Here is a 24222-nt window from a genome sequence, read left to right as displayed (position 1 = left end):
TTGCATGATACCTTGGCGAGTTCTGTAAGCCCTGCTTTTTCGTTGAATGACATGTGTGGGGCAGACTGACTGGCAGGATGACATCCGACCTCTTGCTGCATCCAAACAGTGCTATCTTTCGCCTTTACGCCTAATGCAGCTGGTTGTTTTTTTTTGTGTGTGGATGTTTCTTGCAGGAAGGGCATTTGTTCTCTTTCTATGATTTACAGCCCTTATCCACATCTGAGTTCACCTCTGTTATAGCATTCTTTATCTGAAAACAGCAGTGTCAGATTGGGCCGGGGTTCTTTTGGGGTGGCGGTTTGGGAGTGAGAGCATGACTGAGAGAATAAAACTGATTTAAAAAAAAAAACAAACACTAACCTTTACAAGTACTATAAATTTACACCAGCAGCTACAGACTCAAATCAAATGTATGTTTTCTATACTAATAAAAGGCAAAGCCCTCACTCACTCACTCACTCACTGACTCATCATTAATTCTCCAACTTCCCGTGTGGGTGGAAGGCTGAAATTTGGCAGGTTCATTCCTTACAGCTTCCTTACAAAAGTTGGGCAGGTTTCATTTCGATATTCTACGCGTAATGGTCATAACTGGAAGCAGTTTTTCTCCATTTACTGTAATGGAGATGAGCTTGAATGTTGTGGGGGCGGAGTTTCGTTTGACATCATCACGCCTCCCACGAAATCACGCAGTACATAGAAAACCAGGAAGACCTCCAAAAAGCGCTGAAGAAAACATGCTTTATATAATTGAGAAGGCAGCGAAACAATAAGAAGCGAGCGAGTGACATATACAACCATATTCATGAGTTCTGCTACTTCGGAAACAAAGCACGATGTAAACCTACACTTTAAATTAAGTTCATAGACAGGCTGCCGCTGGCGTTTGTAATTTAGTGCCTGCCCATATAAGGCCGTCCGTCAGCGGCAATGCAATAGCAAACTCCCACTAAATATTCACGGGTTAAGGACTGTGCTTATGCAGAGGAAGATGAGATGGTCAGGGTGGTGTTTGGTACAAACTCAGCGAAACTGCGAGAGAAAGTTTTAAGTGCCAGGACTAAGGTAACATTAAATACAGCCATGGACATAGCACGAGATGGCACCAGCACAGCTGGGAAACTTCGATGCATGTGCACCGAACGGCTCACGTGAACTGACGCAGTGCACAGATAAAAAGCAACAGTTCCAAAAAGCGCTGAACAAAAACCGAATTACACAATTGAAAAGGCAGCAAAAAATATGAAGCGTCTGATACATACAAGCATATTCATAAATCCAGCTACTGCGGAAACAAAGCACACGGTGAAAAAAGTTAATGTCCCGCTAAAGGAAGACAGTGTAAAAAAAAAACCCGTGTATGCAGTGTGTCAGGTCTCAGATAAAGACGACGACGAGCTGTTTATTGATGCAGTAAGAAACGAATCGATGAATGAAACCGGTCATCTTTACAACGATTGACAAACACGGAATGTAACTTGAACACAACACATCTTACAAATACGAACCTGATTGAACACATCTTACAAATACGAACCTGATTGAAAGAAATAATGATAATCAAATCCTTGATGACAGCAACACTCAGTAACACTCACAAAACAAATACTGTATATTGACAGTCATGTTACGTTATTTTTAAAATGTTCCCTTTTCTTTTCTAGCTTTTAACACACTACTTCTCCGCTGCGATACGCGGGTATATATATATATATATATATGTATATATATATCCCGATCTACATACTCGAATAATGGATACTTTATTCGCCATCAATGATTGTTTTGGTAAAGCCATACTCAGTGTATTCATTAGATGAACGATAAAAAAGTAAGAGCGAGGGGTGGTGTCATTTGTAATAAATTTGCAAACATCTCAAGTAAACTTTTTTCAAGTTTTCATTATGGGGTGTTGTGTGTAGAATTCTGAGCAAAAAAATGAATTTAATCCATTCTGGAATAACGCTGTAACATAACAAAATTTGGAAAAAGTGATGCGTTGTCAATATTTTCCGGATGCACTGTATAAGAGTTCTGGCAGTAGACATATGATTTTATATAAACTAAATCAAGGTAAGGTTCATATGATGGCTACTGGAAGTAGTACGGGAAAAACAAACATTTAAATGAAATTTATCTGGTACGTCTTCTGTCATAAAACTGAAGCAAATGCCCTAAGCAGAGCTGGTTTTATTTTGTACCTTGCCTATTTCAAACATGTCCTTTTTATACCAATAACAGTACTGCATAATTTTAAAGTAGTGTTCCACTTGTTCAGTAATAGGCATTTTGCTCACAGAGTTGTGTTTGGTAAATAAACCTAATAATTTGGGAAAATGCAGTTGTGTGCAAACACAATTGCTGTTGACCCTCCATATATTTTTTTCCCCTGAAAAAAATGTTTCTGCCCAGAGAAAGAAGTTCAGAGCACGGCTATGGTGTGTTTATTGGTATGTTTATTGATATGTTTAGGTCCCCCAAAGATCTGCAATGTGAAACACAACCAAACTAACTGGAAATTGAAACAAAATAACAAATCATCTCCTGATTTGGAGCAAAGCAAACAATCCAAATGACAGCTTTCTTGTGAGGCACGCATGATTATTTAAAAAAACAAACAGTTGATGGCTGCAGTTTGGCACATTGATGATGTGTCCCGCCAACTGACCAGTTTTTCGGATAATACATTAACAACTTAACAAGTGCACCAATTACTGACAGATAAGTATTATGTATATTTTTTTATCTGTGATGTAAAAAATAGTAAGAAAAGTCTAAAACCAAAAGATTTAAAAACTGAACGTTAACAAGTTACAGTCAGACTGTTTTTTTTTTCTTTCACAGATTGCTGTATCCCTGAAAAATTGAGCTGGGAAGTAGAGGGTGGCACATTAGCACTTCCTTCCTCCAGGAAAGTTAATAGTAAACAAAGCTGTGAGGGTATCGGGCACAGCACAGATAAAAAGGCAAAGTAGTAAAATCAAGTAGATGTTGTGTTTAATTTCTAATGAGTCAATGGTCTTTATGTCCACTTACCCTTACTTAACAACAGCCTATAACACCAGAGCGCCATGGAGTCAGTGGACACTGTCACACCCACTACCACCACAAATCAGATTTGCATACCTTACAATGGTAACATTTAGACGGAGGTGCATATGAATGAAGGGGTCAACTCAGTCAACAGTGAGCTGTATTCTCTCCTCTACAAACCCATTTACTAATGTCTATGCCACTTCCTCATTGGCAAGACCAGATCAGTTCTGTGGAAAGGGGGACTGTGCAGGCCGGATCCCAGGGGGAGTGTCTGCCTTCCACCTATTCTGCAAGCCTAAGACAAACCCTTCCTCTTCCTGCTTGAATGTTTAAGCATAGTTCTAAAGTTTTGTGGTCAGGAGGATGCACTCTTGCTGGAAAAATGAACAATGACAGTGCACATTAGAGAAGCAGTGATTTTTTCAGCTCCCTACCACAACTTCTAAGGTAGAAGCCTTACTCAGCAATTTTTTTGAGTTTGAAAATTTAAGCTAGCATAAGATAAGTAGACAGCTCTCCCTAAGTGAGCAATTTATTAAACAACTAAACTAGCCCGCTTGAAAGGAGGAGATTCCCAGTGTAAGCAACATTTAAAGAAAAGGTTAACTTGGATCCATCTCTTTAATTGGCCAGCAACTTTTACGCAACACAGCAAGCTTATCTATAAAACCTCTTGCCATTTTTGGATGCTCCACTGATGCAAAAAGCTAATTACTACTGATAATTATCTGGGCACAGTTTTAGTTTAAGCAGTTCTCCCCAACTAGTGATAAAGCCTACCTTTACAAAGTCTGAAAAGAGGCACACAAAATATCTCTGCTCTACATGTCAACCAAACCCCAGCCCTTTCCTTGATACAGCCTGTTTTAAGATGCCCACACAATTAAGGCAGAATTCTTTCTGTGTCTTCAACATAGCACCAGCATAGGAAAAGTAATAAAAATAAAATTACACCACACCTGTGTTTTCTGGAGAAATATTGATTTATCACTGTACATAAGACACCTTGTACATTTTATGGGTTTACTTAGGGTGACATTTCTTTTGAGATTAAGTAAAAAGCTCATATAGCTCAAAGAAAACACACTTCTCCTTAGTTCCCATACAGGAATCAATATACTTTTGTTAAAGTCACAGACATGGGAACCTCTGATAAGCAGCAGTTAAGGAACCTGACAGGCTTACTCTTACAAGGACACCACCACTACTACCAATTCCATGTAACAGTATGGGAAATTCTGCTAAAGGAGCACAGGCAGGAATTATTCACTGTACTGAAATTAATATTCTACAATCATCAACCAATACAGAGCTCGACCACCACCACCCCAATATACTCGAGTGCAACTGCATTTAAAACAAAACTTCCTCCTGTGCTATTAGCAGCCTAATATACACATTTGATGAGGTGTTAAGAACTGATCTACAGATTCTCCAAGAGTAAATCAACTAACCAAAATACAGGTAGAATTCCCCTATCAAATGAGAAGTCAATCACTCACCTCGAAAGCTGCTGTGCATCTTGACTAGTCCTGGAAGGAATGCCCTTTCAGATTGCTGCCTGGACACATACACCTGGGATTCCCTGTGCAGTCATTACTAGTCTTGAACAGATACAGACACTGAAAGACTAGTGCAGAACACAGGTCCAAAATCAATCTCCTCTCCTCCCTCTGCTTCCCCTGTAAGCAGGGCCTTGACATCACCGAGTTCCTGCCGCTCCTATTTCCACACAAAGCTGACACCCCCCACCCTTTTCTGCTTGGCCAACTACAGAAGTCATTATTTGGCAGCATGACAGAAAATGTCAATATGCACAAAAGGATAATTGTAAACACAATTATCATTCTGAATTCTGTAAGGACACAACAGAAAAGACAGTGGAACCCACAGAAATATACATGATTTGCTTTAAAAAAAAAAGAAGAAGAAGAAGCAGCTATGCACAGTTTAACATTGTACAACACCAACAACAAAAGAAACTGGAGAAAAAGTAATATGGTATGAAATGAATAAGCCAAAGCTTGAAATGTATGCACTACAGTAACAAGAAGTAAAACCTTTAGTGGAATAAGCAGCTTGGGTATTAGGCATCGAATAAATGAATAAACAAATCATTAATTTAGGAAAGTGTGTCTCAAGTATCACAACACAGAGTAGAATGTGATAAACAATACGCAAAGTAAAATACCAGTTATATTAGCAACTTCAAAAGAAATGTATACTGCAGAATAATAAAGGTACAAAAAGGGACCAAAAAGAGAAATGAGATATGTCATGCAACAGCTGAAATCCATTAGAATAATACAGGATTAAATGTAATAACTAGCAGTTTCTCACAGCAGTATGTATGAAATAGAGCAGATGAAATGCATATTAGTAAAAATTGAAAGGAAAAATAATTACTGAAAACGTATAGGAACTAAATTGGGCACCACAGAAGATATACAATACACTATATCCGGAGCAAAGTGATATAAAATTATTAGCCCAAACATTTAACAATGAGAGGGTGTAAAACTGAAAAACATAATGACCTGAATTAAAATACTACAGGTACAACAATTCAGAGCAAGATTACTGAAAAATATAATTAGACCCAGAACATAACAGGTCACACATGACAAGATGTGAAACTGCCAAGATGCAGCAGATTAAGGGAGTAAGCCAAAAAGAGTAACTTGGGAAGAGGTTATATGGTTAAAAGACATGCGAGTGCTAAAGTGATATACTACATAATAAAACAGGAAAACACCACCTGTCACCAAGAAAAAGCATTGTAAAATCTTCCAGCTGAAATCATCTAGACTTAACACATATAAATTATGGAAGAAAAGAAATTTTGTTCACCTATCATTGGCATCACTTAAGGTTATTTGGTCTCTCTTCTGTTCTATCAACTGGTGAGGTACTTACAGGACATGCAGCATTGATTTTAAGTAGTGTTTTATTCTTTGAGACAGGAGATTGCTGGGGAGGAATTCCCAAATGAATGGTGAGTGTATCTAATTTTATTTAAAAGTAGCCTCATTGGTACAGGCAAGCAGCACTTTGTAAGAATGAAGTGAATGTCATGGTATCTTCAGTATTTACTAGGGGGTTCATGATGCTAGCTAATCTACTGGTCTAGAAATCACAAGGTTGACAGTTCCAGACCTAATGCCCCACCTTACTATGAGATCCTGAGGAAGTCAGTTAAACTGGTACCTGTTCTATTAAAGAAAGGTTTGGACAGATGTGGTTCTGTATTTGAAAAGGTCTTTTGGCTGTGCTCACTAAATAAATGCTGTAAATAAACAAACCATTGAGCAGTTTGGCACATTCAAACTACTGGTATAGTACACATTTCAGGATTCTTTAGTCATAGAATTGGTAAATTGCTGTCTTGATTACCATGACTAGTAGGCATTCAATGAATGGTCTTCGGAACTCATCACACGCTTCTTAAGAAAACCATTACTGGAGCAGTGTCTTCTAAACAACCAAATAAAATAATGGACAAACAACTATAGGCTTTATTTTCTTTATGGAACAATGATTGCATTGCAGCCTCTTACAGAATCTCCAAGAGGAGGGTGTTACATACAATAGTCTAGTTTAATTTGCCAAGCCATAGTGGGATCTCACGATACCACCACAGCAGAAATTACCAAACAAAGAGAACAGGAAGAATTATTATTTTTATCATGACCAGTACAGTCAAGAGGAAAAAAAAAAACCAGGAACACTTCCTTAAAAATTCAGACAGGCACTTTCACCAGTTTTTACAAGCATTTCAGAAGATTAAAAATAACAGGGTTCCAAAACATCACTACATTTACCATCACATAAGCTGAATCTTCCGAAGGACAAGGTCTGGCACTTTGTGTAAAAGCTTTTTTTTTCCCCAACTGCATATAACTACCTGGTCCTATACAGTTAGAAACACAACCTGACAGGCAGAATAGACAAATCAGTGCTGTGTTCAGAGTTTACCACTAGGTGACACAGGTTCGTCCTAGCAAAATAAAACCTTAAAAGCAATTTCAGCTCAGTCAACAGTTAATATACATTAGCAGTAATTATTGACTAGTTAAACCATATTTGTGTCTTTTTTTTACCTAACATGTTCACTCAGTTTGCATGACAAGAAGATTTGCACTTTCAGAGTATGCTACCCTTAATTCAGAAAATTAATTTAGGTCTTACACTGAAGCATGGGAATTACATCACAAACGGTGATCACATTTCTAAAAGTACTGTAGCATGAACATATCCAATATTTTCTGATCACATCCCATCAATATGGAACAAATAAGCCAAATATTTGTAGACAGCAAGTCCCAAAAGTCATTTACCAGTACTATTTCAAACATAACCTAAGCATTTGAGATCTTGCACCATAAAAACCCAGCAAGTTTTAAAGTGTAAGGATTCACATCTTGACTAACAAAAAAGGCATGAACAGTCCTGCTCACTGAACCTCTTAGTACTTGGTCATTCACTCATCAGATTTTTCACACTTTCAGTAAAGCATTGTGGGTAGTGATGCAATCACAGTGATTGAAGCTATATAAAAAAAATGGTACAATTTTTACCACTGTAAAAAGTCAGGCACCCCTACATGGATCCTCCACGTGAACATGGGATGACACTAGATTATGCTTTTTGAGCAACTAATGAATCAAATTGTCTTGGGGCAAATCATGATGCAGCATCATTTCACAGACTAGCATATTCTTGAAAAAGGTGCAATATGGAAAAAAGCTTTTAATAGCCATCTAAATAAAGAGTCAATACCAATAACCATTCAAATTTCTGGGATGCTCCAAGAGAAGGAAGAAGAAACAAAAATACAATAAAACATATACACTGAACAAGGAGCCACAGTATACGTAAGAAGTGAGAGCTCATCTCCCCATTAAGGCATCCAAAGCATTAAATCAACCCTGAAGAGAACAGAACATCATCCATATGCAGGGAAGTCCTAGCATAACACCATTAAAATATCTGTTTCTGCTCCTTATCCATTCCCTACAAATATTAATAAAATATGATCCACAAAGTCCGCTTTAACTCTAAACAGCTCAGTATGATAGACATGTCACATACAGTGAGACTCTCTCCAAGCTAAATGTAGTTGACCGTTTATAAACTTGTGTCAGAGAATGGAGCGAAGTTATTTCAATCAAATCCATAGGAAAAATAAGCACTATAGAAAAGGAATAGACACATGATGCTTCAAAAGTGTATTCTTGTACAACAATTTATAAATATTAAGTAAGACTGAGGTATTAAGAAAAGGTCATGTAGAAGTACCAAACATAATTTACTTTTGCTTTAAAGCTGCACAGTCTGCTAAACAACTTTACAGTTAATAACATTTTTAAACACTGTTTCAAGTGCATATTACTGACTGGTCTCAAAAAGCAGGTGCATACATTCAACAGGATCATTCACACAAATTCTCCAGTAACCCACTCTCTTTAAAAATAATGAAATATTTTTTTTAACTTGACTTATAAAATTTTGACAAAGGGTGGAAGAGGAAAAAGTACCAGTGGTCAACTGTAAAAAACTATGAGCGGCAGAAATTATAAAGGAAAAAAATCAGTTCTTTCAACTGATGGCACAAAGACAGCAATATATCTACATTTTACAATGCTATAATTGTGTTTTGCAACATAGCACGTAATAATGTTATGTGATGTATCATATATCTAATTTCATACCATCTGCTTTGCATTTGTTGGTACCCAGATCAAGAAAAAAGGGAGTTTCTGAAGATAACTGAAAAATAAACAAAAACCGTAACCAGGCATGTGCACACAAATACAGTGAACACACCAAGTTTGAAACATAAGACAAAACAGACTTATGCATTTTAGGACGATAGACATAAACTGCACCAAGGCAATCAGTTTCTAGACAACAAAAATGACTTAAAATTCACAAGACTTTTGCTAATCTAATTTGCCAAAAATGATTATAGAATCTACTGATTACAAACGATCCTCTACCTACAACCTTCTTCCTCTCTAATCACTATTAAGAGCTATAACTTCTGAAAAGAAAAAAAGAAAGTATTATTTGGCTTTTACTACTATTCATACCAAAGTAATGTACAATTACATTTTACAGTTCAATAAAAAACCTGTGAATAAGCAATTACATCATGTCAATCAAAACTTTGTGCCTTGGTTTCATTCACTACAAATTCTTCATCCCAAATGATACAATTTCAGCTATGTGTAAACAGCAACCCACACCAGTCTGAACAGCTTTAATTGGCCTGTATCTGATCTTTAACAAACACAAATGGAGGTGTGCAGCATGTGGCCATGCAGTACTGTGCAACATGAATATCTATGGCTTACCCTAGTGACAAAATTCCACTATGCATCTTAAAATAGTTTTCATTGTCTTAGAAAATGCTAGATTTTCACTTCTTTTGCTTGAACATGGCTGTATGATATTATTCTATGCTTTGTCATTTGTTTTTCAAATCAAAGGGATGAAACTAGTGCTCCTCATCCATTATAATTATATGAAAAATATAATTCCCTTGTAAATCACGGTGTTCCAGAAGTTGTAAGATTATTTTTGTTGTTCTTCCATCAGAAATCTCAAACACCAATTAAACCCCACAAAACCCAAACGGATTTCGGGCTCTTCCATTTGCAATTTCTGGTACCAATGAGGCACAAACTTTCTGCTAACTACAAAAGCACACAATGCTTAAATCCAAAGTACACTTACTACTTTGATTTTCAAAAGTTACTCCCTTGGATATTTATTGTACTTCTAAGATGGCAATAATAGATTGGCCATCTAGCTCTGTGAAGAGAATTACTTCTGTATTGTTTTGTGTGTGTTGTATTTACCCCCATTTCTTTGACAACCCATTGCACGTCCAATTTACCTGGAAGGTGGTCTCTGTCTGAATTGCCCTTTCCTAAATTTCTTCGATTTCTTTTCCTATTAGGTTTTTTTGGGAATTTTTTTTTCGTCTAAAACAGGGCCTGGTAACACCAATTGAGGCATTCCACATGTGATTTTTGGCTATACAAGAAAAAAAAACTTGTTTTTGGATATGCTCATTAATTTTACTTTTATTACCTTCAGTAGATACAGTTTTCAGACAAACCAGGCAAGCCTGTGCTTCATTAATCATGACACTGGTTAAAAGAAGCAAAAGGTAACTACTCATTTCTGTTCATTTCTTCCTTGCTCTATTACTGAGATGATTTTAAGATGATGGTGGTTAAATTGTGGTGGCATGCACTGTTTGCTGAACAGTGCTCTGGCAAAGAGTATTTTTAAATGCAAATATCTTCCCACATACTAAAATGTCACATTAAGCCAATTTTGTTTTTCAGACCCACATGTAACCATGGGTGTATTGCAGAGTCTACTGTGATATCGTGGTGCTCCAAGAAGTTCAGTGCACATGTAGCCACATACAGGGTGGGGCAACATTAGACTACTGCAAGTTGCTTAAAATATTCAACCACATGCTTCCTGTACACTGTCCAACTTCTCAAAAACACCACAGCCAGAAATCATTTCTGTAAAGAGCATGAAAAAAGTTTATATATAAAAAAGAAAAAAAAACACATCTATATCAAGATGTACAGTATTTGCTGCCAAGACACCGAAAGTAACCAGGTGGCTTGTTTTATTTAGACAGTTACCAACTTTTGGCACAGACTGTCTAAATCAAACTAAAGGCATCAAAACAGCCATACAGAGACTTAGACCATAACTATTTACAACATGGTAAACTTTAAACTAATGAGTGATTCACCAAATTGTACTTAGCATGCCTTTAATTTAAAAGTAAGTCTTTCTCAAATTGCTTAGGTATTTTTTAAAAGAAGTACAGCCACCTAAACAACTGCTTTCATTTGTCAAGTATATAGAACCTATTATGACATGAAGCAACAACTGTAATTATTAAACAACCCCATGCACTTTTAGGCAGAGCAATGACTATTACAGAGCTTTCACTCTAATAGCAAAAACCAACTGCATGAAGTTCACAAGCTTCTCATTAAGACAATGCAGAGATCTGGGTTCAGTGATGCCAACTAGTGCTCATGATCCTACTGACTGATGCCCTTTATCACTTACTTGTAATTGCAAAACTATCTAAAATGTATACAGATTTCCAAATATAACAAAAGGTACATAAAGAATGTGTTGCATTTTTATCTTTCCAACATTATCAGTTGCTCCAGAGATATTGTATAACATAATGCATGTATAATGTATTAGCAAAACTTATTAGGCTGATAGTTCTCATAACAGTCAATACATTGTACTCTAATTTAACACAAAAAGCTTTAGAAACTTTACTGGGAAGCAAAGGAATACTTGAACTAGCCATAGACACCATACATATCGTGAAACCAAGGTACTGCTTGATTGCACACATATTCAAAAGTTCCTCTACCAATTTTCATAAATTCTCCACAAAAACAGGACACCAAATTTTTATCTCAGCTGAGGGCATCATCTTCAGGTATGGTAAGAACTATTTAAGAAGTACTCTGTTAATCAATGATGAAGCATATAACAGGCATTGCACTTTTTTGCTGATTCAAACTGAAAACCTTAAAACATACAAAAAACCTCAACCCTGCCATTCACCACAACAACTAGCCTACACCAAGCAGTACAAGCAATCTTGAAAGCCAGAGCTCTTAATCATTTGCTACTCTCATATTCAGCTGTACATTCATTGCCACTCATTTAGATGAACACTCCTCAAACGGAGACTGAAAACTAACTGTGTAATATTACACTGTTCTTTAATTTATTAAAAGCATTTTCACTATCAAGAAGTTGGTGAAGTAGTCATTCTGAAAATGTAAATCTGTTTTGAGGACTACATTTCTACAGTCAAGCCATACAATCAAAAGACTAACACAACTAATTAATTTGGCCAAACTTTGGTTTCCCTGACACATCAGAGAACAAATCTTCACTTGAGAGACAAACCCAAGCATCACATCAATACCTTTTATAAGTCATAAATCCAGTCAACACTGCCTTAAACATAATACATTAATATTACTTAAATGTACTACCCTAAAAGTAGGGCTGCAAGTATTTCAAAAATTGATTATTTGGACAAATATTATATTGTGTAAAATCAATTAGTCAGTAGCCATACCACATGCATTTCAGTATAGGTCATCCACATGAAGCCAAGCATGTTTGGGCCCTGCCAGTACTCGGATAGGAAACCATCTAGGAAAAGCTTGTGCTGCTACTGCTGGAAAAGGTGTTGATGAGGACAGAAAGGGGCACTTACTCTGTGGTCTGAATGTGGATCCCAAAGCACCAGTGCAGTGATGGGGACACTGTGCTGTAAAAATGGCACAGTCCTTTGGATGAAACATAAAAACCAACATCCTGACTCTCTGTCGTCATAAAAGATCCCTGGGCATCCTTCATAAAGAGTACGTTGTATCCCAGTATCCAGACTAAATTGCCTACCACAGCTAAGTCATTCTGGCCCCCTAATCATCCCGTCTCTAAGTGGCACTCTCTTGACCACCTAATAGCTAATGTGTGGTGAGCATACTGGCACAAAAACGGCTGTCGTCGAATCATCCAGGTAGATGCTACACATTAGTGGTGGTTGAAGTGGCTCCCCACTCACTGAAACATTTTTGAGTAGTGAGAAGAGCACTATATAAATGTAAAGAATTATTATTATTAGTTAATTGGCCAAGCTAAAAAAATGTCTCGCAAATTACACTAGAGTTCTGGGCTTACTGTGAAAGTGCATATTGCCCAAGATAACCAATATTAATATTTATGACACTAAAAATGCCTAAAAATGGTGTTTTAAACTCATTAGTACAAAGGGAAGTCTTGCATATGACAGTAGCTTTTCCACTGCAATTAACATGTCTTTACTAAAGGACAATTTAAACTGCCATTTACAACAAATCAAAGGTGTGCAGGGAGTTGGCACTCCTTGCACCAGGCACAGCCACTGAAGTTTATGATCAGTGATGTTATGAAGAACACTCTAAATAATTCAGCTGTAGTTTAAAACTGTAGTCAACAGTACTGTTTAAAAGAGGGATGATTAGGGGTGAAGGGCACAGAGTTATCCTGCTCAGTTATAAGAAATGAAAAGCAGTTTATCGTTAGTAATAATTCTGTACTGTTGTCAAAGCATAAAGGCAGTTTTCTCATCAGACAGCAATGAATCTACTAACTGGAATGATATTTCCAATTTTTATGATATTTACAAATATTGTGATTTATTCATCCATTACCAAAATGGACGAATCCACTCAGAGCATTTGTTCACAATAATGCCAGCAATGTGGTGTAGTGGTTAAGGCTTTGTACTTCAAACCCCAAAGTTGTGGGATCAAATCCCATTACTGATACTGTGTGACCATGAGCAAGTCACTTGACCTGCCTGTGCTCCAATTGGAAAACCAAAAGAAATGTAACCAATTTTATCATAAATGCTGTAAGTCGCTTTGGATCAAGATGTCAGCCAAATAAGTAAATGTAAATGATGCAAGGAAATCCATGGTTATTTTTCATGTGTAATATTTCTTAGCTGTCATTTTTCTGATTCACCTAACGCTACTGGCAACACATACAGTACATCTGCAAAGTAATTTTTTTGTGTTTGTTTCATTAGAAACTAGAAGACTAGGGAAGATGATTTTTTTTTTGTTCTTTATCAGAATATATTTTTTAGTTATGCAGCATTTCTTTGCAAATTCCCTCTTACAGTAGTCAATGTTTTGCATATCATGGCAATTTAAATTAGTACACTATTGCTGACTGGTGTCTACAAATTTGTCAGTTTCATTGGATGTGGACGTTTATCCAAGTGTTCTGCAATGAACTAATGAGCTATCCAAGGGTGTTTCCCATGTTGCACTCTGTGTTGCTGAAGTCACAGCCTATGGTAATCATAATTCTTTTTACTTTGTGCACACTTCTTGGGCCTGTAAATGTTTCACTACATCCAGAATAGGTTCCAGCTAGCAAACTGGGCAAAGTGGTTACCAACGATGGATGGAGATGTAATATACATACACAAGATTTGTGTGTGCATGTTTTACTTCATAACTAGAATAGTGTCCAAATGCCAAGAAATCTCTATAAAGCATGTGTGCAGTTTGTCGATTATTAAAATGTAATTATATGACAAATTAACCTTTTTCTTGTCAGCACTCTCTCGTTTGAGCATTCCTTAGCTCCAATGAAAAAGTGAGAACAAACTTTAAAATCAGAGCTTTCTGATAAAAGTTTAATGTTTAAGAGTTTAATGTGCTATAATTCTGTTTTTCTATTCATTTTTTCCTGATCTTGTATTGTAGATGAGACTAGGTGGAAATTAGCTTCTTATGTAATGGGGGTGTCAATACTGAAATGAAAAAATGGACAAGAGCAAGATTAAAAAGATAAGTCTCTCAATTGAAAATATATATAACCCCCACCCCACCTTACTGATTCAAAGCAATTACGATTTCATAGAGAAGATTAGTGCATTGATGTGGTGCATGGCACAGCGCACTAGAGTGGAGGCGATGAAGAGTGATGCGGTATGAAGTTCAGTATTCTATCTTCACAACAATAACTCTCAGAAGTATGAACTACTAATAGGTTGGTAAAATGGCACCAGTGCTGATGGTCAAAGAATCGGCACAATTCATCACCCAAGCTGCACGCATGATAGGCCCTGGTTGAACAAAAAATACTTAACCTGGAGTAGGAGCGAAAAAACTACCAGGCACTTCAAATAGCCCGAGGTCCTGCAATAAGAATGCTACAAAAGTTTTTAACTTACTACAAAGTCCAATGGTTCCAGAAAAAAGTTACTGAGGTGAAAATGGTGTTGGGCACAACAGACATGGTTTTTGGTTAAGTTTTCAATACCTTTTCTGCTAAAGCAACAACATTAAAAATAAAATGACACAGAGGCATTGCCTCTTTTTATGAGAAAGCAAGGTGCACCTTGCATTCCATAGTGGCGAATAACCTGTAAAATAATTTCAGTTGTTAACTTGATGCATATTCCATTATTAATGAATTAGTAAAACATCCACTCAACCTCACCACAATGGCTACTCAGGGAATCTTCAGAATTACAAGTAATTACAGATATGTACAGTATGTGGTAAAAAGCAAAGAGAAATAATAACCCATATTCTGATACACTAGTAGGGAATGTAACTATGGTAGGGCATTTTATCAGGAAAGTTACTGGTAACTTTGTATGCAGGGAAGGCACATCACTGAAGCTCCCTAAGAGAAATGTAAGAGAATTAGTTAATTTGTGTGATTTCCAATTACCAAAGGCGAGAAAAGAGGTGAATGGGGTAATATTCCTCCAATGCCCAAAATGCCAATAAGCAATCCAACAAAATCCATTCCTTAGAAGAAAACTGATTGTTATTAAAACCCGAGTTCTACTAATTCATGAGATAAGTGGACTGGCAATTCATTAGTCTGGTAGCATTCTTTACAAGATCTACTAAGCTACCTGTAAAATAATATGTTAATCCAAGAAATAATATGCAATATGCAGTGTGTAAAGGTGCACTTTAATGGGACAAAAAAGCATAACCTTATAAGAGGATGCCGATGGATGCACTTACATATACACAATAGCAGTCTATAAAAGAAAACTCCTAAGTCAATAAATATCAATTTAGCAATAATGTTTTTAATTTGATTTATTACCACAAAACAGTGTGCATCACAAAACAGTGTGCATATTATATATAACTAGACATTAAGCCCGTTACAATAACGGGCGCTAGAACAGTAGTGCATAAACATTAGTAGGAACAGTCTATATTAAATGGCAAGGGACCTTGACCTCATTCTGTTCCTTGTCTTAGTTTTTTTTTGTCAAAAAATATTTCTGCAAGAAGCCTAAAGTAAAATAATAATAAAAATAAAATAGAAACGTATATGACAACACAGTAAGTATAATTAATATTGTCTTAGTGTAAAACTTTGTAACAATCTGTAAGACACAATATCTGAAGAAGATATTTAGGTAAAATGTTCTTTTTTTACCTCATGAAATTTTTCTATACAATTTCATTATAGACAACATTTGTTATAAATATTCTGTCTGAGTTTGGCAACAGTTTGCCTTGTTCAGGACCATCTACAACCTTGACAACAACATCTGGAAAACTTCTAACTTTTGATAATGCAAAATATAACTGACTGTGGCTGAATACTGGTTCTGGCAAGTAAATGACAACTATTTCTAAGGTTTGCTCTTCTCAGTCTTTCTCTTTTAACATTTTTCTGACGTTCATTTTCTTTTTCTTCACTCAATCTATTTGCTCATATTTTTCTTTCTCTTTCAGCCTTTCTTTTGTTGATGTTTACTTGTTGAGCTGACCGTTCTTCCAGGAGATGTTGCTGTGTCCTTTTTTTGGGTGGCATGTTGTTAGTAGATACATCCGTAATATTTTCTTTTACAGTAATACTGGCTTGTATGTGGCTGTAATATGCGTCACTGTATTGTGTGTCTTTAATTTTCTCTCGCAGTAATACTGGTTTGTATTTCCGTAAAATGCCTGTAATCTGTAATCTGACAGTAATACTGGCTTTGTTGTCCGTAATAGGACTTTAATTTTCTGTCACAACATTGGGCAATCAGCAGAGTGTCCCCAGCAAATGATGTAATGTGTGGCGTGTAGCTGATAAGCGTGCCCGTGGCGTCTCCCCAGTAAGTACTGTTTAGTTCCTCAGCAAGTATTTTAATCTGTGCTGGCGTGCAGCTGATTATTGTATGTGTGGCGTCTCCACAGCAACGGATTTAATCAGCACTCTCTCCTGCAATGCTGTCCTTTATTTCTTATCATGCGCGGCCGTGGCAAGGCCATTCACTGTGTGCCCAGCTTCCAGTGTGTGTGCTTTATTTACTTAACATGCACGGCAGCGGCTAGGGAATTCACTGTGTGCCCAGCTTCCAGTGTGTGTGTGTGTGTCCACGGTGCCGTGTGCAAGGGCGGGGCACGGTGCGGCCCGCGCATGCGCACTTCACCAGAAGACACACACACACACAGCCACCTGGACGCACACAGGGGTTTTATTAGAGGATATATAAAATAATATATAAAAGTCATATCTCTGTGCTTCTCTGGCAACAGATACACTAGATATTGAACAGAGCACGAGTAACCAAAATAAATCAGACCTTACTCAGCACCTGGAGTTTTGATTTAAAGACAAATATAACCCTGCTTGACATGTTAATATTACCTAACCATATAACTCTGTTACAAATGCCCTTGGTGCCCCTCACCAGCAATGTGCAGGGGCCGTCTATTCCCTTTAACACATTTCTAACATTTTTCACACATGTACCATGATCTTCTGGGCAGTAATATAAGTACTTTTGCCCTATAAGTTAATCATCATCAACATAGGAGAGAGAGAAAGAGAGAGAGAGAGAGAAGGGGGGGTGTAGCTGTCTCACAAATACACTGGAGAATACCAATTAGCAGGTTACAGCTGATAATTACAACACATAACATGTTGACAAAGGGTAATAAAATGCTTTAAGAGTGCCAAGAAGTTACAACCCACGCTGAAATACAACATTATAATCACACAGCCATGGGTACAATAATGTGGGGAACACCGAAGGAAAGCATATAGAAAGCAAAGTGTGTTAACCTATTTTATCTAAGCAGCTCTACAGATGGTGGCATTTCAGTTGACTACATTCTTGATTTTATATTCAATCTAAACCACATGGATGTTAGACAAATATAGCCTGCTGCCATAAAACATCTCCAGTTGATATTGAAGACAAAGAGACACTTGCAAAATGTGTACAAGGCAAAATATCAGAAATTGAGCAAAGGAACTAAATTTAAAAAAAAAATTTCCTGAGCTGCTGCATTACATAAAACACACACACACACACACACACAAAATATGGTTATCTTTGCTTCTACAGAGCTGCCCAAAGCTACACAAAAAGCGCAGGCAGAACAGCACCCACCGCCTGCGCACCAGAATGAACAGTCTTTACTGGCCAGCAGTAAGGCGAGCAAAGCAACACATCACCAAGCCAGAACTGTATTTAGTTTAAAGCAGGCACAATTACGCAAGAGAAAACTCCTACGCCTGCTCCAGTTCTACAGCTGAGGAAACAAAGAAAAAGAACACAAAAAAAAACCAGCAGGGACCAGACAACTTTTCACTGTCCTTTAAAGTCATTTAATATGCAAGCAAGACAAACCGAAAACAACTGTAGCCTCTACTCTCACAAATTTAAAAGTGAATGGCTTCTTCTTTATTCAAAGTGTCAGGAAATAGTCAAACTCTTATCATTTGCTCTCAGATTGTGTGGAAAGTTTATAGCCAGTAAAGTGAACCATCAAGCAATACTTTTTTTCTTTTATACTTTAAGAAACAACTGTCATTATATTTAACACCTTTTAAACCGGTGACTGAACAGGCAAGCATTACACATATTTGATATTTTAAAAATTGTCTAACAAGATATTTGGCTTACACAGAGGTTTACCAGGTAGTATTGAAGTAAGCTGGTATGATCTCTACATGTTCTTATGAGATTTCTATAAGGAATTCAGATATCTTTTCCACAAAATACTTTTCTAGGTGACCTGCAGTTATCAGTTGTTCTATCTGAAATATGTGCTTTTATGCACATATGAACTGATTCTGGACAGAAGTAAGCTCTACATCCTTATAACTACAAAATGAACAGATGGCTTGACTGATTTTTTCATGTTTATTGCCAATAACAGTAATTTAACAGAGATGGATTTATTAACTATAACCTCAAAACAGACATTCCAGATTAAAATCTCTTATACAGTGGATTCAGAAAATGTTCAGACCCCTGCACTTTCTTCACACTTGGCTATATTGCAGAACTGAGATGAAATCATTTAAATTCACAAAGGGAAAAAAAATCAAGATTTTACATTTTCGTGAATATGTATTAAAAACAAAAAACTTAAATAATACATTGATAAAAAGTATTCAGACCCTTTACTATGACACTTGAAATCTGGCTCAGATACACCCCATTCTATTGATAAACTATTGACATGTTTCTACACCTTGTCTGGAATCCACCTGTGTTACATTCAATGGATTGGTCATAATTAGGGAGCATTACCCAAAATATACATCCCAAACAGTTAATTTGTACTGTCAGAATAGTATCAGCAAATGTAAGACACTTCTCTCTGACAAAAAAGAGTACGTCAGTGAGTTTATCAGCAAGCACCTCAAAATCATGTACCTCAATGGGCATGTGTTTCACAGATGGAGATAAACCAGCGAGCACAGCTCCAAGTTTAAACAAAATGCAATGTTTAAGGGCATTAGAATGTAAGGGCTTTTAGTTTGACAAATTCAGATGCTTGATATAAAAACTACATGTATTTATAGTTCTGATTTCAATTATACCATTAATATTAAGGGATTCGTTTATTAGTTGACGAATTTTTTCTACCCAGGACTTCTTGTAGTTATTGTACGTGTGTACTGTATGTGCATTTTATGCAATTTTAAAAAGAGTCAATTTACCAATGTTTAAATTATTATATGTTTGATTACATATACAGTAATCCCTCCTCGATCGCGGGGGTTGCGTTCCAGAACCCCCCGCGATAGGTGAAAATATGCGAAGTAGAAACCATATGTTTGTATGGTTATTTTGATATATTTTAAGCCCTTATAAACTCTCCCACATAGTTAATATTATTAGAGCCCTCTAGACATGAAATAACACCCTTTAGTCAAAAGTTTAAACTTTGCTCCATAACAAGACAGAGATGACAGTTCTTTCTCACAATTAAAAGAATGCAAACATATCTTCTCTTCAAACGAGCGCCGTCAGGAGCACAGAATGTCAGAGAGATAGAGAGAGCATGACAGAAAAACAAATAATCAAAAAATCAATACATGCTGTTGGGCTTTTAAGTATGAGCACTGCGATAAAGCAGCCGCAAAGAAGGGAGCAATGTGAAGGTAATCTTTCAGCATTTTTTAGAGTAGCCTCCGTATCTTCTAAACAAACAGCCTCTGTGCAAACAGCCCCTCTGCTCACACCCCCTCCATCAGGCGCAGAGAATGTCAGAGAAAGTCCGAAAAAAGCAAACAATCCGCTAGGGAAGCACATCGTATATCATTGAGGAGTTTTAGTTAATATGTAATACATGCTCTGATTGGGTAGCTTCTAAGCCATCCGCCAGTAGTGGCCCTTGTATGAAATCAACTGGGCAAACAAACTGAGGAAGCATGTACTTTAAATTAAAAGATCCATTGTCCAGAAATCCGCGAACCAGCGAAAAATCCGTGATATATATTTAGATATGCTTACATTTAAAATCCGCGAAAGTCGAAGCGCGACATAGCGAGGGATCACTGTACCTTTTAACAGGAAAATAAAACAAAAATCCAAAAACTGAATTTAAAAAAATATTTTACAAAAAAAAACAAAAACTTGAAAAATTAAACAGAATTAGTGAACAAATATTAAAGTACTTTAAGAGACTACACTGGAAACTGAGCTCAAGACAAGAATAGTTTACGCTTTTTTTTCCTTTTTTAAATTTTGGAAAACATGTAACTAACAAATATACATCATAATTCTGAAGAATACAATGCCAATTAAGGAAGCCAACTAAGTCACACTGTTTGCAATATCTTTAGCACTGTTTTTTTTTTTTTTAAATAGAACTTTCATTCTTGTTAGAGCTCAAAATCCTTATCTGACGATACAGGATCCAATTCCTGCAAGGAAAATTAATTGGCTGACTTTCGCTGCAAGCTAATGGATAAAAGTAAATAATTCATCCTAGGCTACTTTTCTTGACATTAACCTTAAATCCCTTGATCGTGACTATTGGTGACAACCTTCTTCTGCCCATGATGTCCTCTTTTGTCGACACTTGCCTTTTAACTTGGATGTGGACTTTTGCTTCCACCCGCCTTGGTAGAGTTAATCAGGCTGGTTCTTTATGATTTTTGAACTTAGGAAATGGTTTTAAAACAAAAACATCATTTAGATCTACAGTCTGAGGGGGTGTGCATAAGATTTCATTTTGAATTACACAAATGTGAACAAGAGGTACCTTATTGTCTTTGTAATTTAATTAAGTTAATCTGGTCTCTTTTCCCCTATTTCCACATGATGATGAGTAAGAAAAACATAACATATTCACAGTTCTATGTAACAGTAAGGAAGAAGTATCCTGCAGTAAGAACAGACCCTCCTGAGGTGCTATATTCAATGTCTTGTCACTCTTTTTCAAATTGTTTCCTCCATTATATTGGAGGACTACAGGGAGTGCAGAATTATTAGGCAAGTTGTATTTTTGAGGATTAATTTTAATATGGAACAAACACAGTGCTATCAGTCAATCCAAAATGTTAATAAACCTGAAACCTGAATGTTTCACAACGGAAATGTGAGTGTGAACATCATCAGGGGAATACATATGTGCGCACAATTATTAGGCAACTATTAGTGTGCAGATTTATTATGCAACTAAAGGAAAAATGAAAATGTTCCCATCTCACTTGTTTATTTTCATCTGTTATAGTGAGAATAATAAACAAACACCTCAAAATTTACAAATAAACATCTCTGACATTTCAAAAAAAAATCAATCAATCAATGACCAATATAGCCACCCTTCTTTCCAATAACAGTCATAAGCCTTTCCATTCATGGAGTCTGTCAGTTTCTTGATCTGTTGACGATCAGCTTTTTGTGGAGCAGTGACTACAGCCTCCCAGACACTCTTCAGAGAGGTGTATTGTTTTTCTCCCCCGTAAATCTAGCGTTTAAGAAGTGCCCACAAGTTCTCGATAGGGTTTAGGTCAGATGAGGAAGGGGACCATGTCATTATTCCTTCATCTTTAAGGCCTTTACTGGCTGGCCACGCAGTGAGAACTTCGATGCAAGTGATGGAGCATTGGCCTGCATAAAAATCATGGTCTTTTTCCTGTATCACTGTTTGAAGAAAGTGTCTTCGAAAAACTGGCAGTAGGTTTGGGAGTTGATTTTGAGTTCATCTTCAATGCAAAAGGTCCAACTAGCTCATCTTTAAAAATACCAGCTCATACCAGTACCCCACCTCCACGTTAGAGTGGAGCTCTGTGCCATTACTGATCCACAGGTCCATCCATCTGGTCCATCAAGAGTCACTCTCATCTCATCGGTCCATAAAACCTTTGAAAAAATCTGTCTTCAGATATTTCTTGGCCCAGTTTTGACGTTTCAACTTATGTTTCTTGTTCAGTGGTGGTTGGGTTTCAGCCCTCCTTACCTTGGCCATGTCTTTGAGCACTGAACACCTTGTACTTCTGGGCACTCCAGGTAGGTTGCAGCTCTGGAATATGAAAGTACTGGAGGATAATGGGTTCCTGGTAGCTTCACGTTTGATTCTTCTCAAATCTTTGGCAGCTAATTTGCGTCTTTTGTTCTCAACACGTTTCTTGCGACCCTGTTGACTATTTGCAACAAAATGTTTGATGGTTCTGTGATCACACACCAATATCTTAGCAATTCCAAAAGTGCTGCATCCCTCTGAAAGACTTTTTACAATTTTTGACTTTTCAGAGTCAGTTAAATCTCTTTTTTGGCCCATTTTGCCTGAGGAAAACTAGCTGCCTAATAATTCTGCACACCTTGATATAGGGTGTTGATCTCCTTAGGCCACACCCTCCCTCATTACACAAATACACATCACCTGATGTGCTTAAATCCAATAAGCATTCAAGTTAATACAGCTTGGAGTTGGAATATACGCATTAAAAATGATGATATGGTCAAAATACTCACTTGCCTAATAACTGTGCACACAGTGTAGACAAACTTTTAGCTTGTGTAGGACTATGATGTAAAAATATTGACCAATCTTTTGATTAAATTAAAACATTAGAAATCATTAATTTAAAGTTCTATCGGAGTTTGCTAAAAGACACCTGAAGGACTCTGAGATGGTGAGAAATAAGATTCTCTGGTCTAATGAGACCAAGATAGTACTTTTTGGCCTTAATTCTAAGCGGTATGTGTGGAGACAACCAGGCACTGCTCATCACTTGTCCAATACAGTTCCCACAGTGAAGCATGGCGGTGGCAGCATCATGCTGTGGGGGTGTTTTTCAGCTGCAGAGACAGGACGACTGGTTGCAATCGAGGGAAAGATTAATGCGGCCAAGTACAGGGATATCCTGGACAAAAACCTTCTCCAGAGTGCTAAGGACCTCAGACTGGGCCGAAGGTTTACCTTTCAACAAGACAATGACCCTAAGCACACAGCTAAAATAACGAAGGAGTGGCTTCACAACAACTCTGACTGTTCTTGAATGGCCCAGCCAGACTTAAACCCAATTGAGCATCTCTGGAGAGACCTAAAAATGGCTGTCCACCTACATTGACCATCCAACCTGACAGAACTGGAGAGGATCTGCAAGGAGGAATAGCAGAGGATCCCCAAATCCAGGTGTGAAAAACTTGTTGCATCTTCCCAAGAAGACTCATGGCTGTATTAGCTCAAAAGGGTGCTTCTACTAAATACTGAGCAAAGGGTCTGAATACGTAGGACCATGTGATATTTCAGTTTTTCTTTTTTAATAAAACAATGTCAAAAATTATTTTTTTTGTCTGTCAATATGGCGTGCTGTGTGTACATTAATGAGGGAAAAATTACTTTAAATGATTTTAGCAAATGGCTGCAATATAACAAAGAGTGAAAAATTGAAGGGGGTCTGAATACTTTCCGTACCCACTGTATATTGAGCCAATTAACTGTGGTCTATCCTCATAACAGCATGCCTTTGAATAATGTTAAAAAATCTAATTGCTTTGGTGAAACCCACAAAAATACAGTAAAATCTGACACAATTCTATAAAGAAGGCAACTGTGAAAGTCTTACCAATACTGTGATGCAACAATACTATTCACTGGCAAACCACCCAAGACCCCTCAAAAAAAAAAAAAACCTGAAACTCCCACATGTAAAAATATAATTGTGTCAGACACAAGATTGACACTGTTATACCACAATCTAAATAACAGTTAAGATAAAAAAAGTTTTGTTTAGAGACTAACTTCATCAGGAAATAACAACACAGCCTAGGGATCTGAATAAAAAACAAAAATCTGAATACATTATAGACTTTACTAGCAT

The 24222-nt window shown here is 36.9% G+C and overlaps 1 protein-coding gene across 5 annotated transcripts in view; it reads right to left on the bottom strand.

Annotated features, from left to right (window-relative positions):
- The window catches only part of ripor1 (RHO family interacting cell polarization regulator 1), a 303026-nt gene that overhangs the window by 128246 nt on the left and 150558 nt on the right, over positions 1 to 24222 (bottom strand). For 2 of the 5 annotated variants that reach the window (XM_039763029.1, XM_039763033.1), the window contains exon 1: positions 4542 to 4640. The exons of 2 other annotated variants lie outside the window; for them this stretch is intronic. In XM_039763029.1, coding sequence (XP_039618963.1) covers positions 4542 to 4560 — 19 coding nt within the window. In that variant the 5' untranslated portion in view covers positions 4561 to 4640. Of the gene's footprint in view, positions 1 to 4541; positions 4642 to 24222 lie in introns of those variants that run through there. One more of the 5 variants, XM_039763028.1, reaches the window with a different exon arrangement.

Source organism: Polypterus senegalus, chromosome 9 (genome assembly GCF_016835505.1).
Source record: "Polypterus senegalus isolate Bchr_013 chromosome 9, ASM1683550v1, whole genome shotgun sequence".
NCBI lineage: Eukaryota > Metazoa > Chordata > Cladistia > Polypteriformes > Polypteridae > Polypterus > Polypterus senegalus.
Note: the sequence above shows the minus strand (reverse complement) of the source record. Positions and strands in the feature narration are given on the sequence as shown.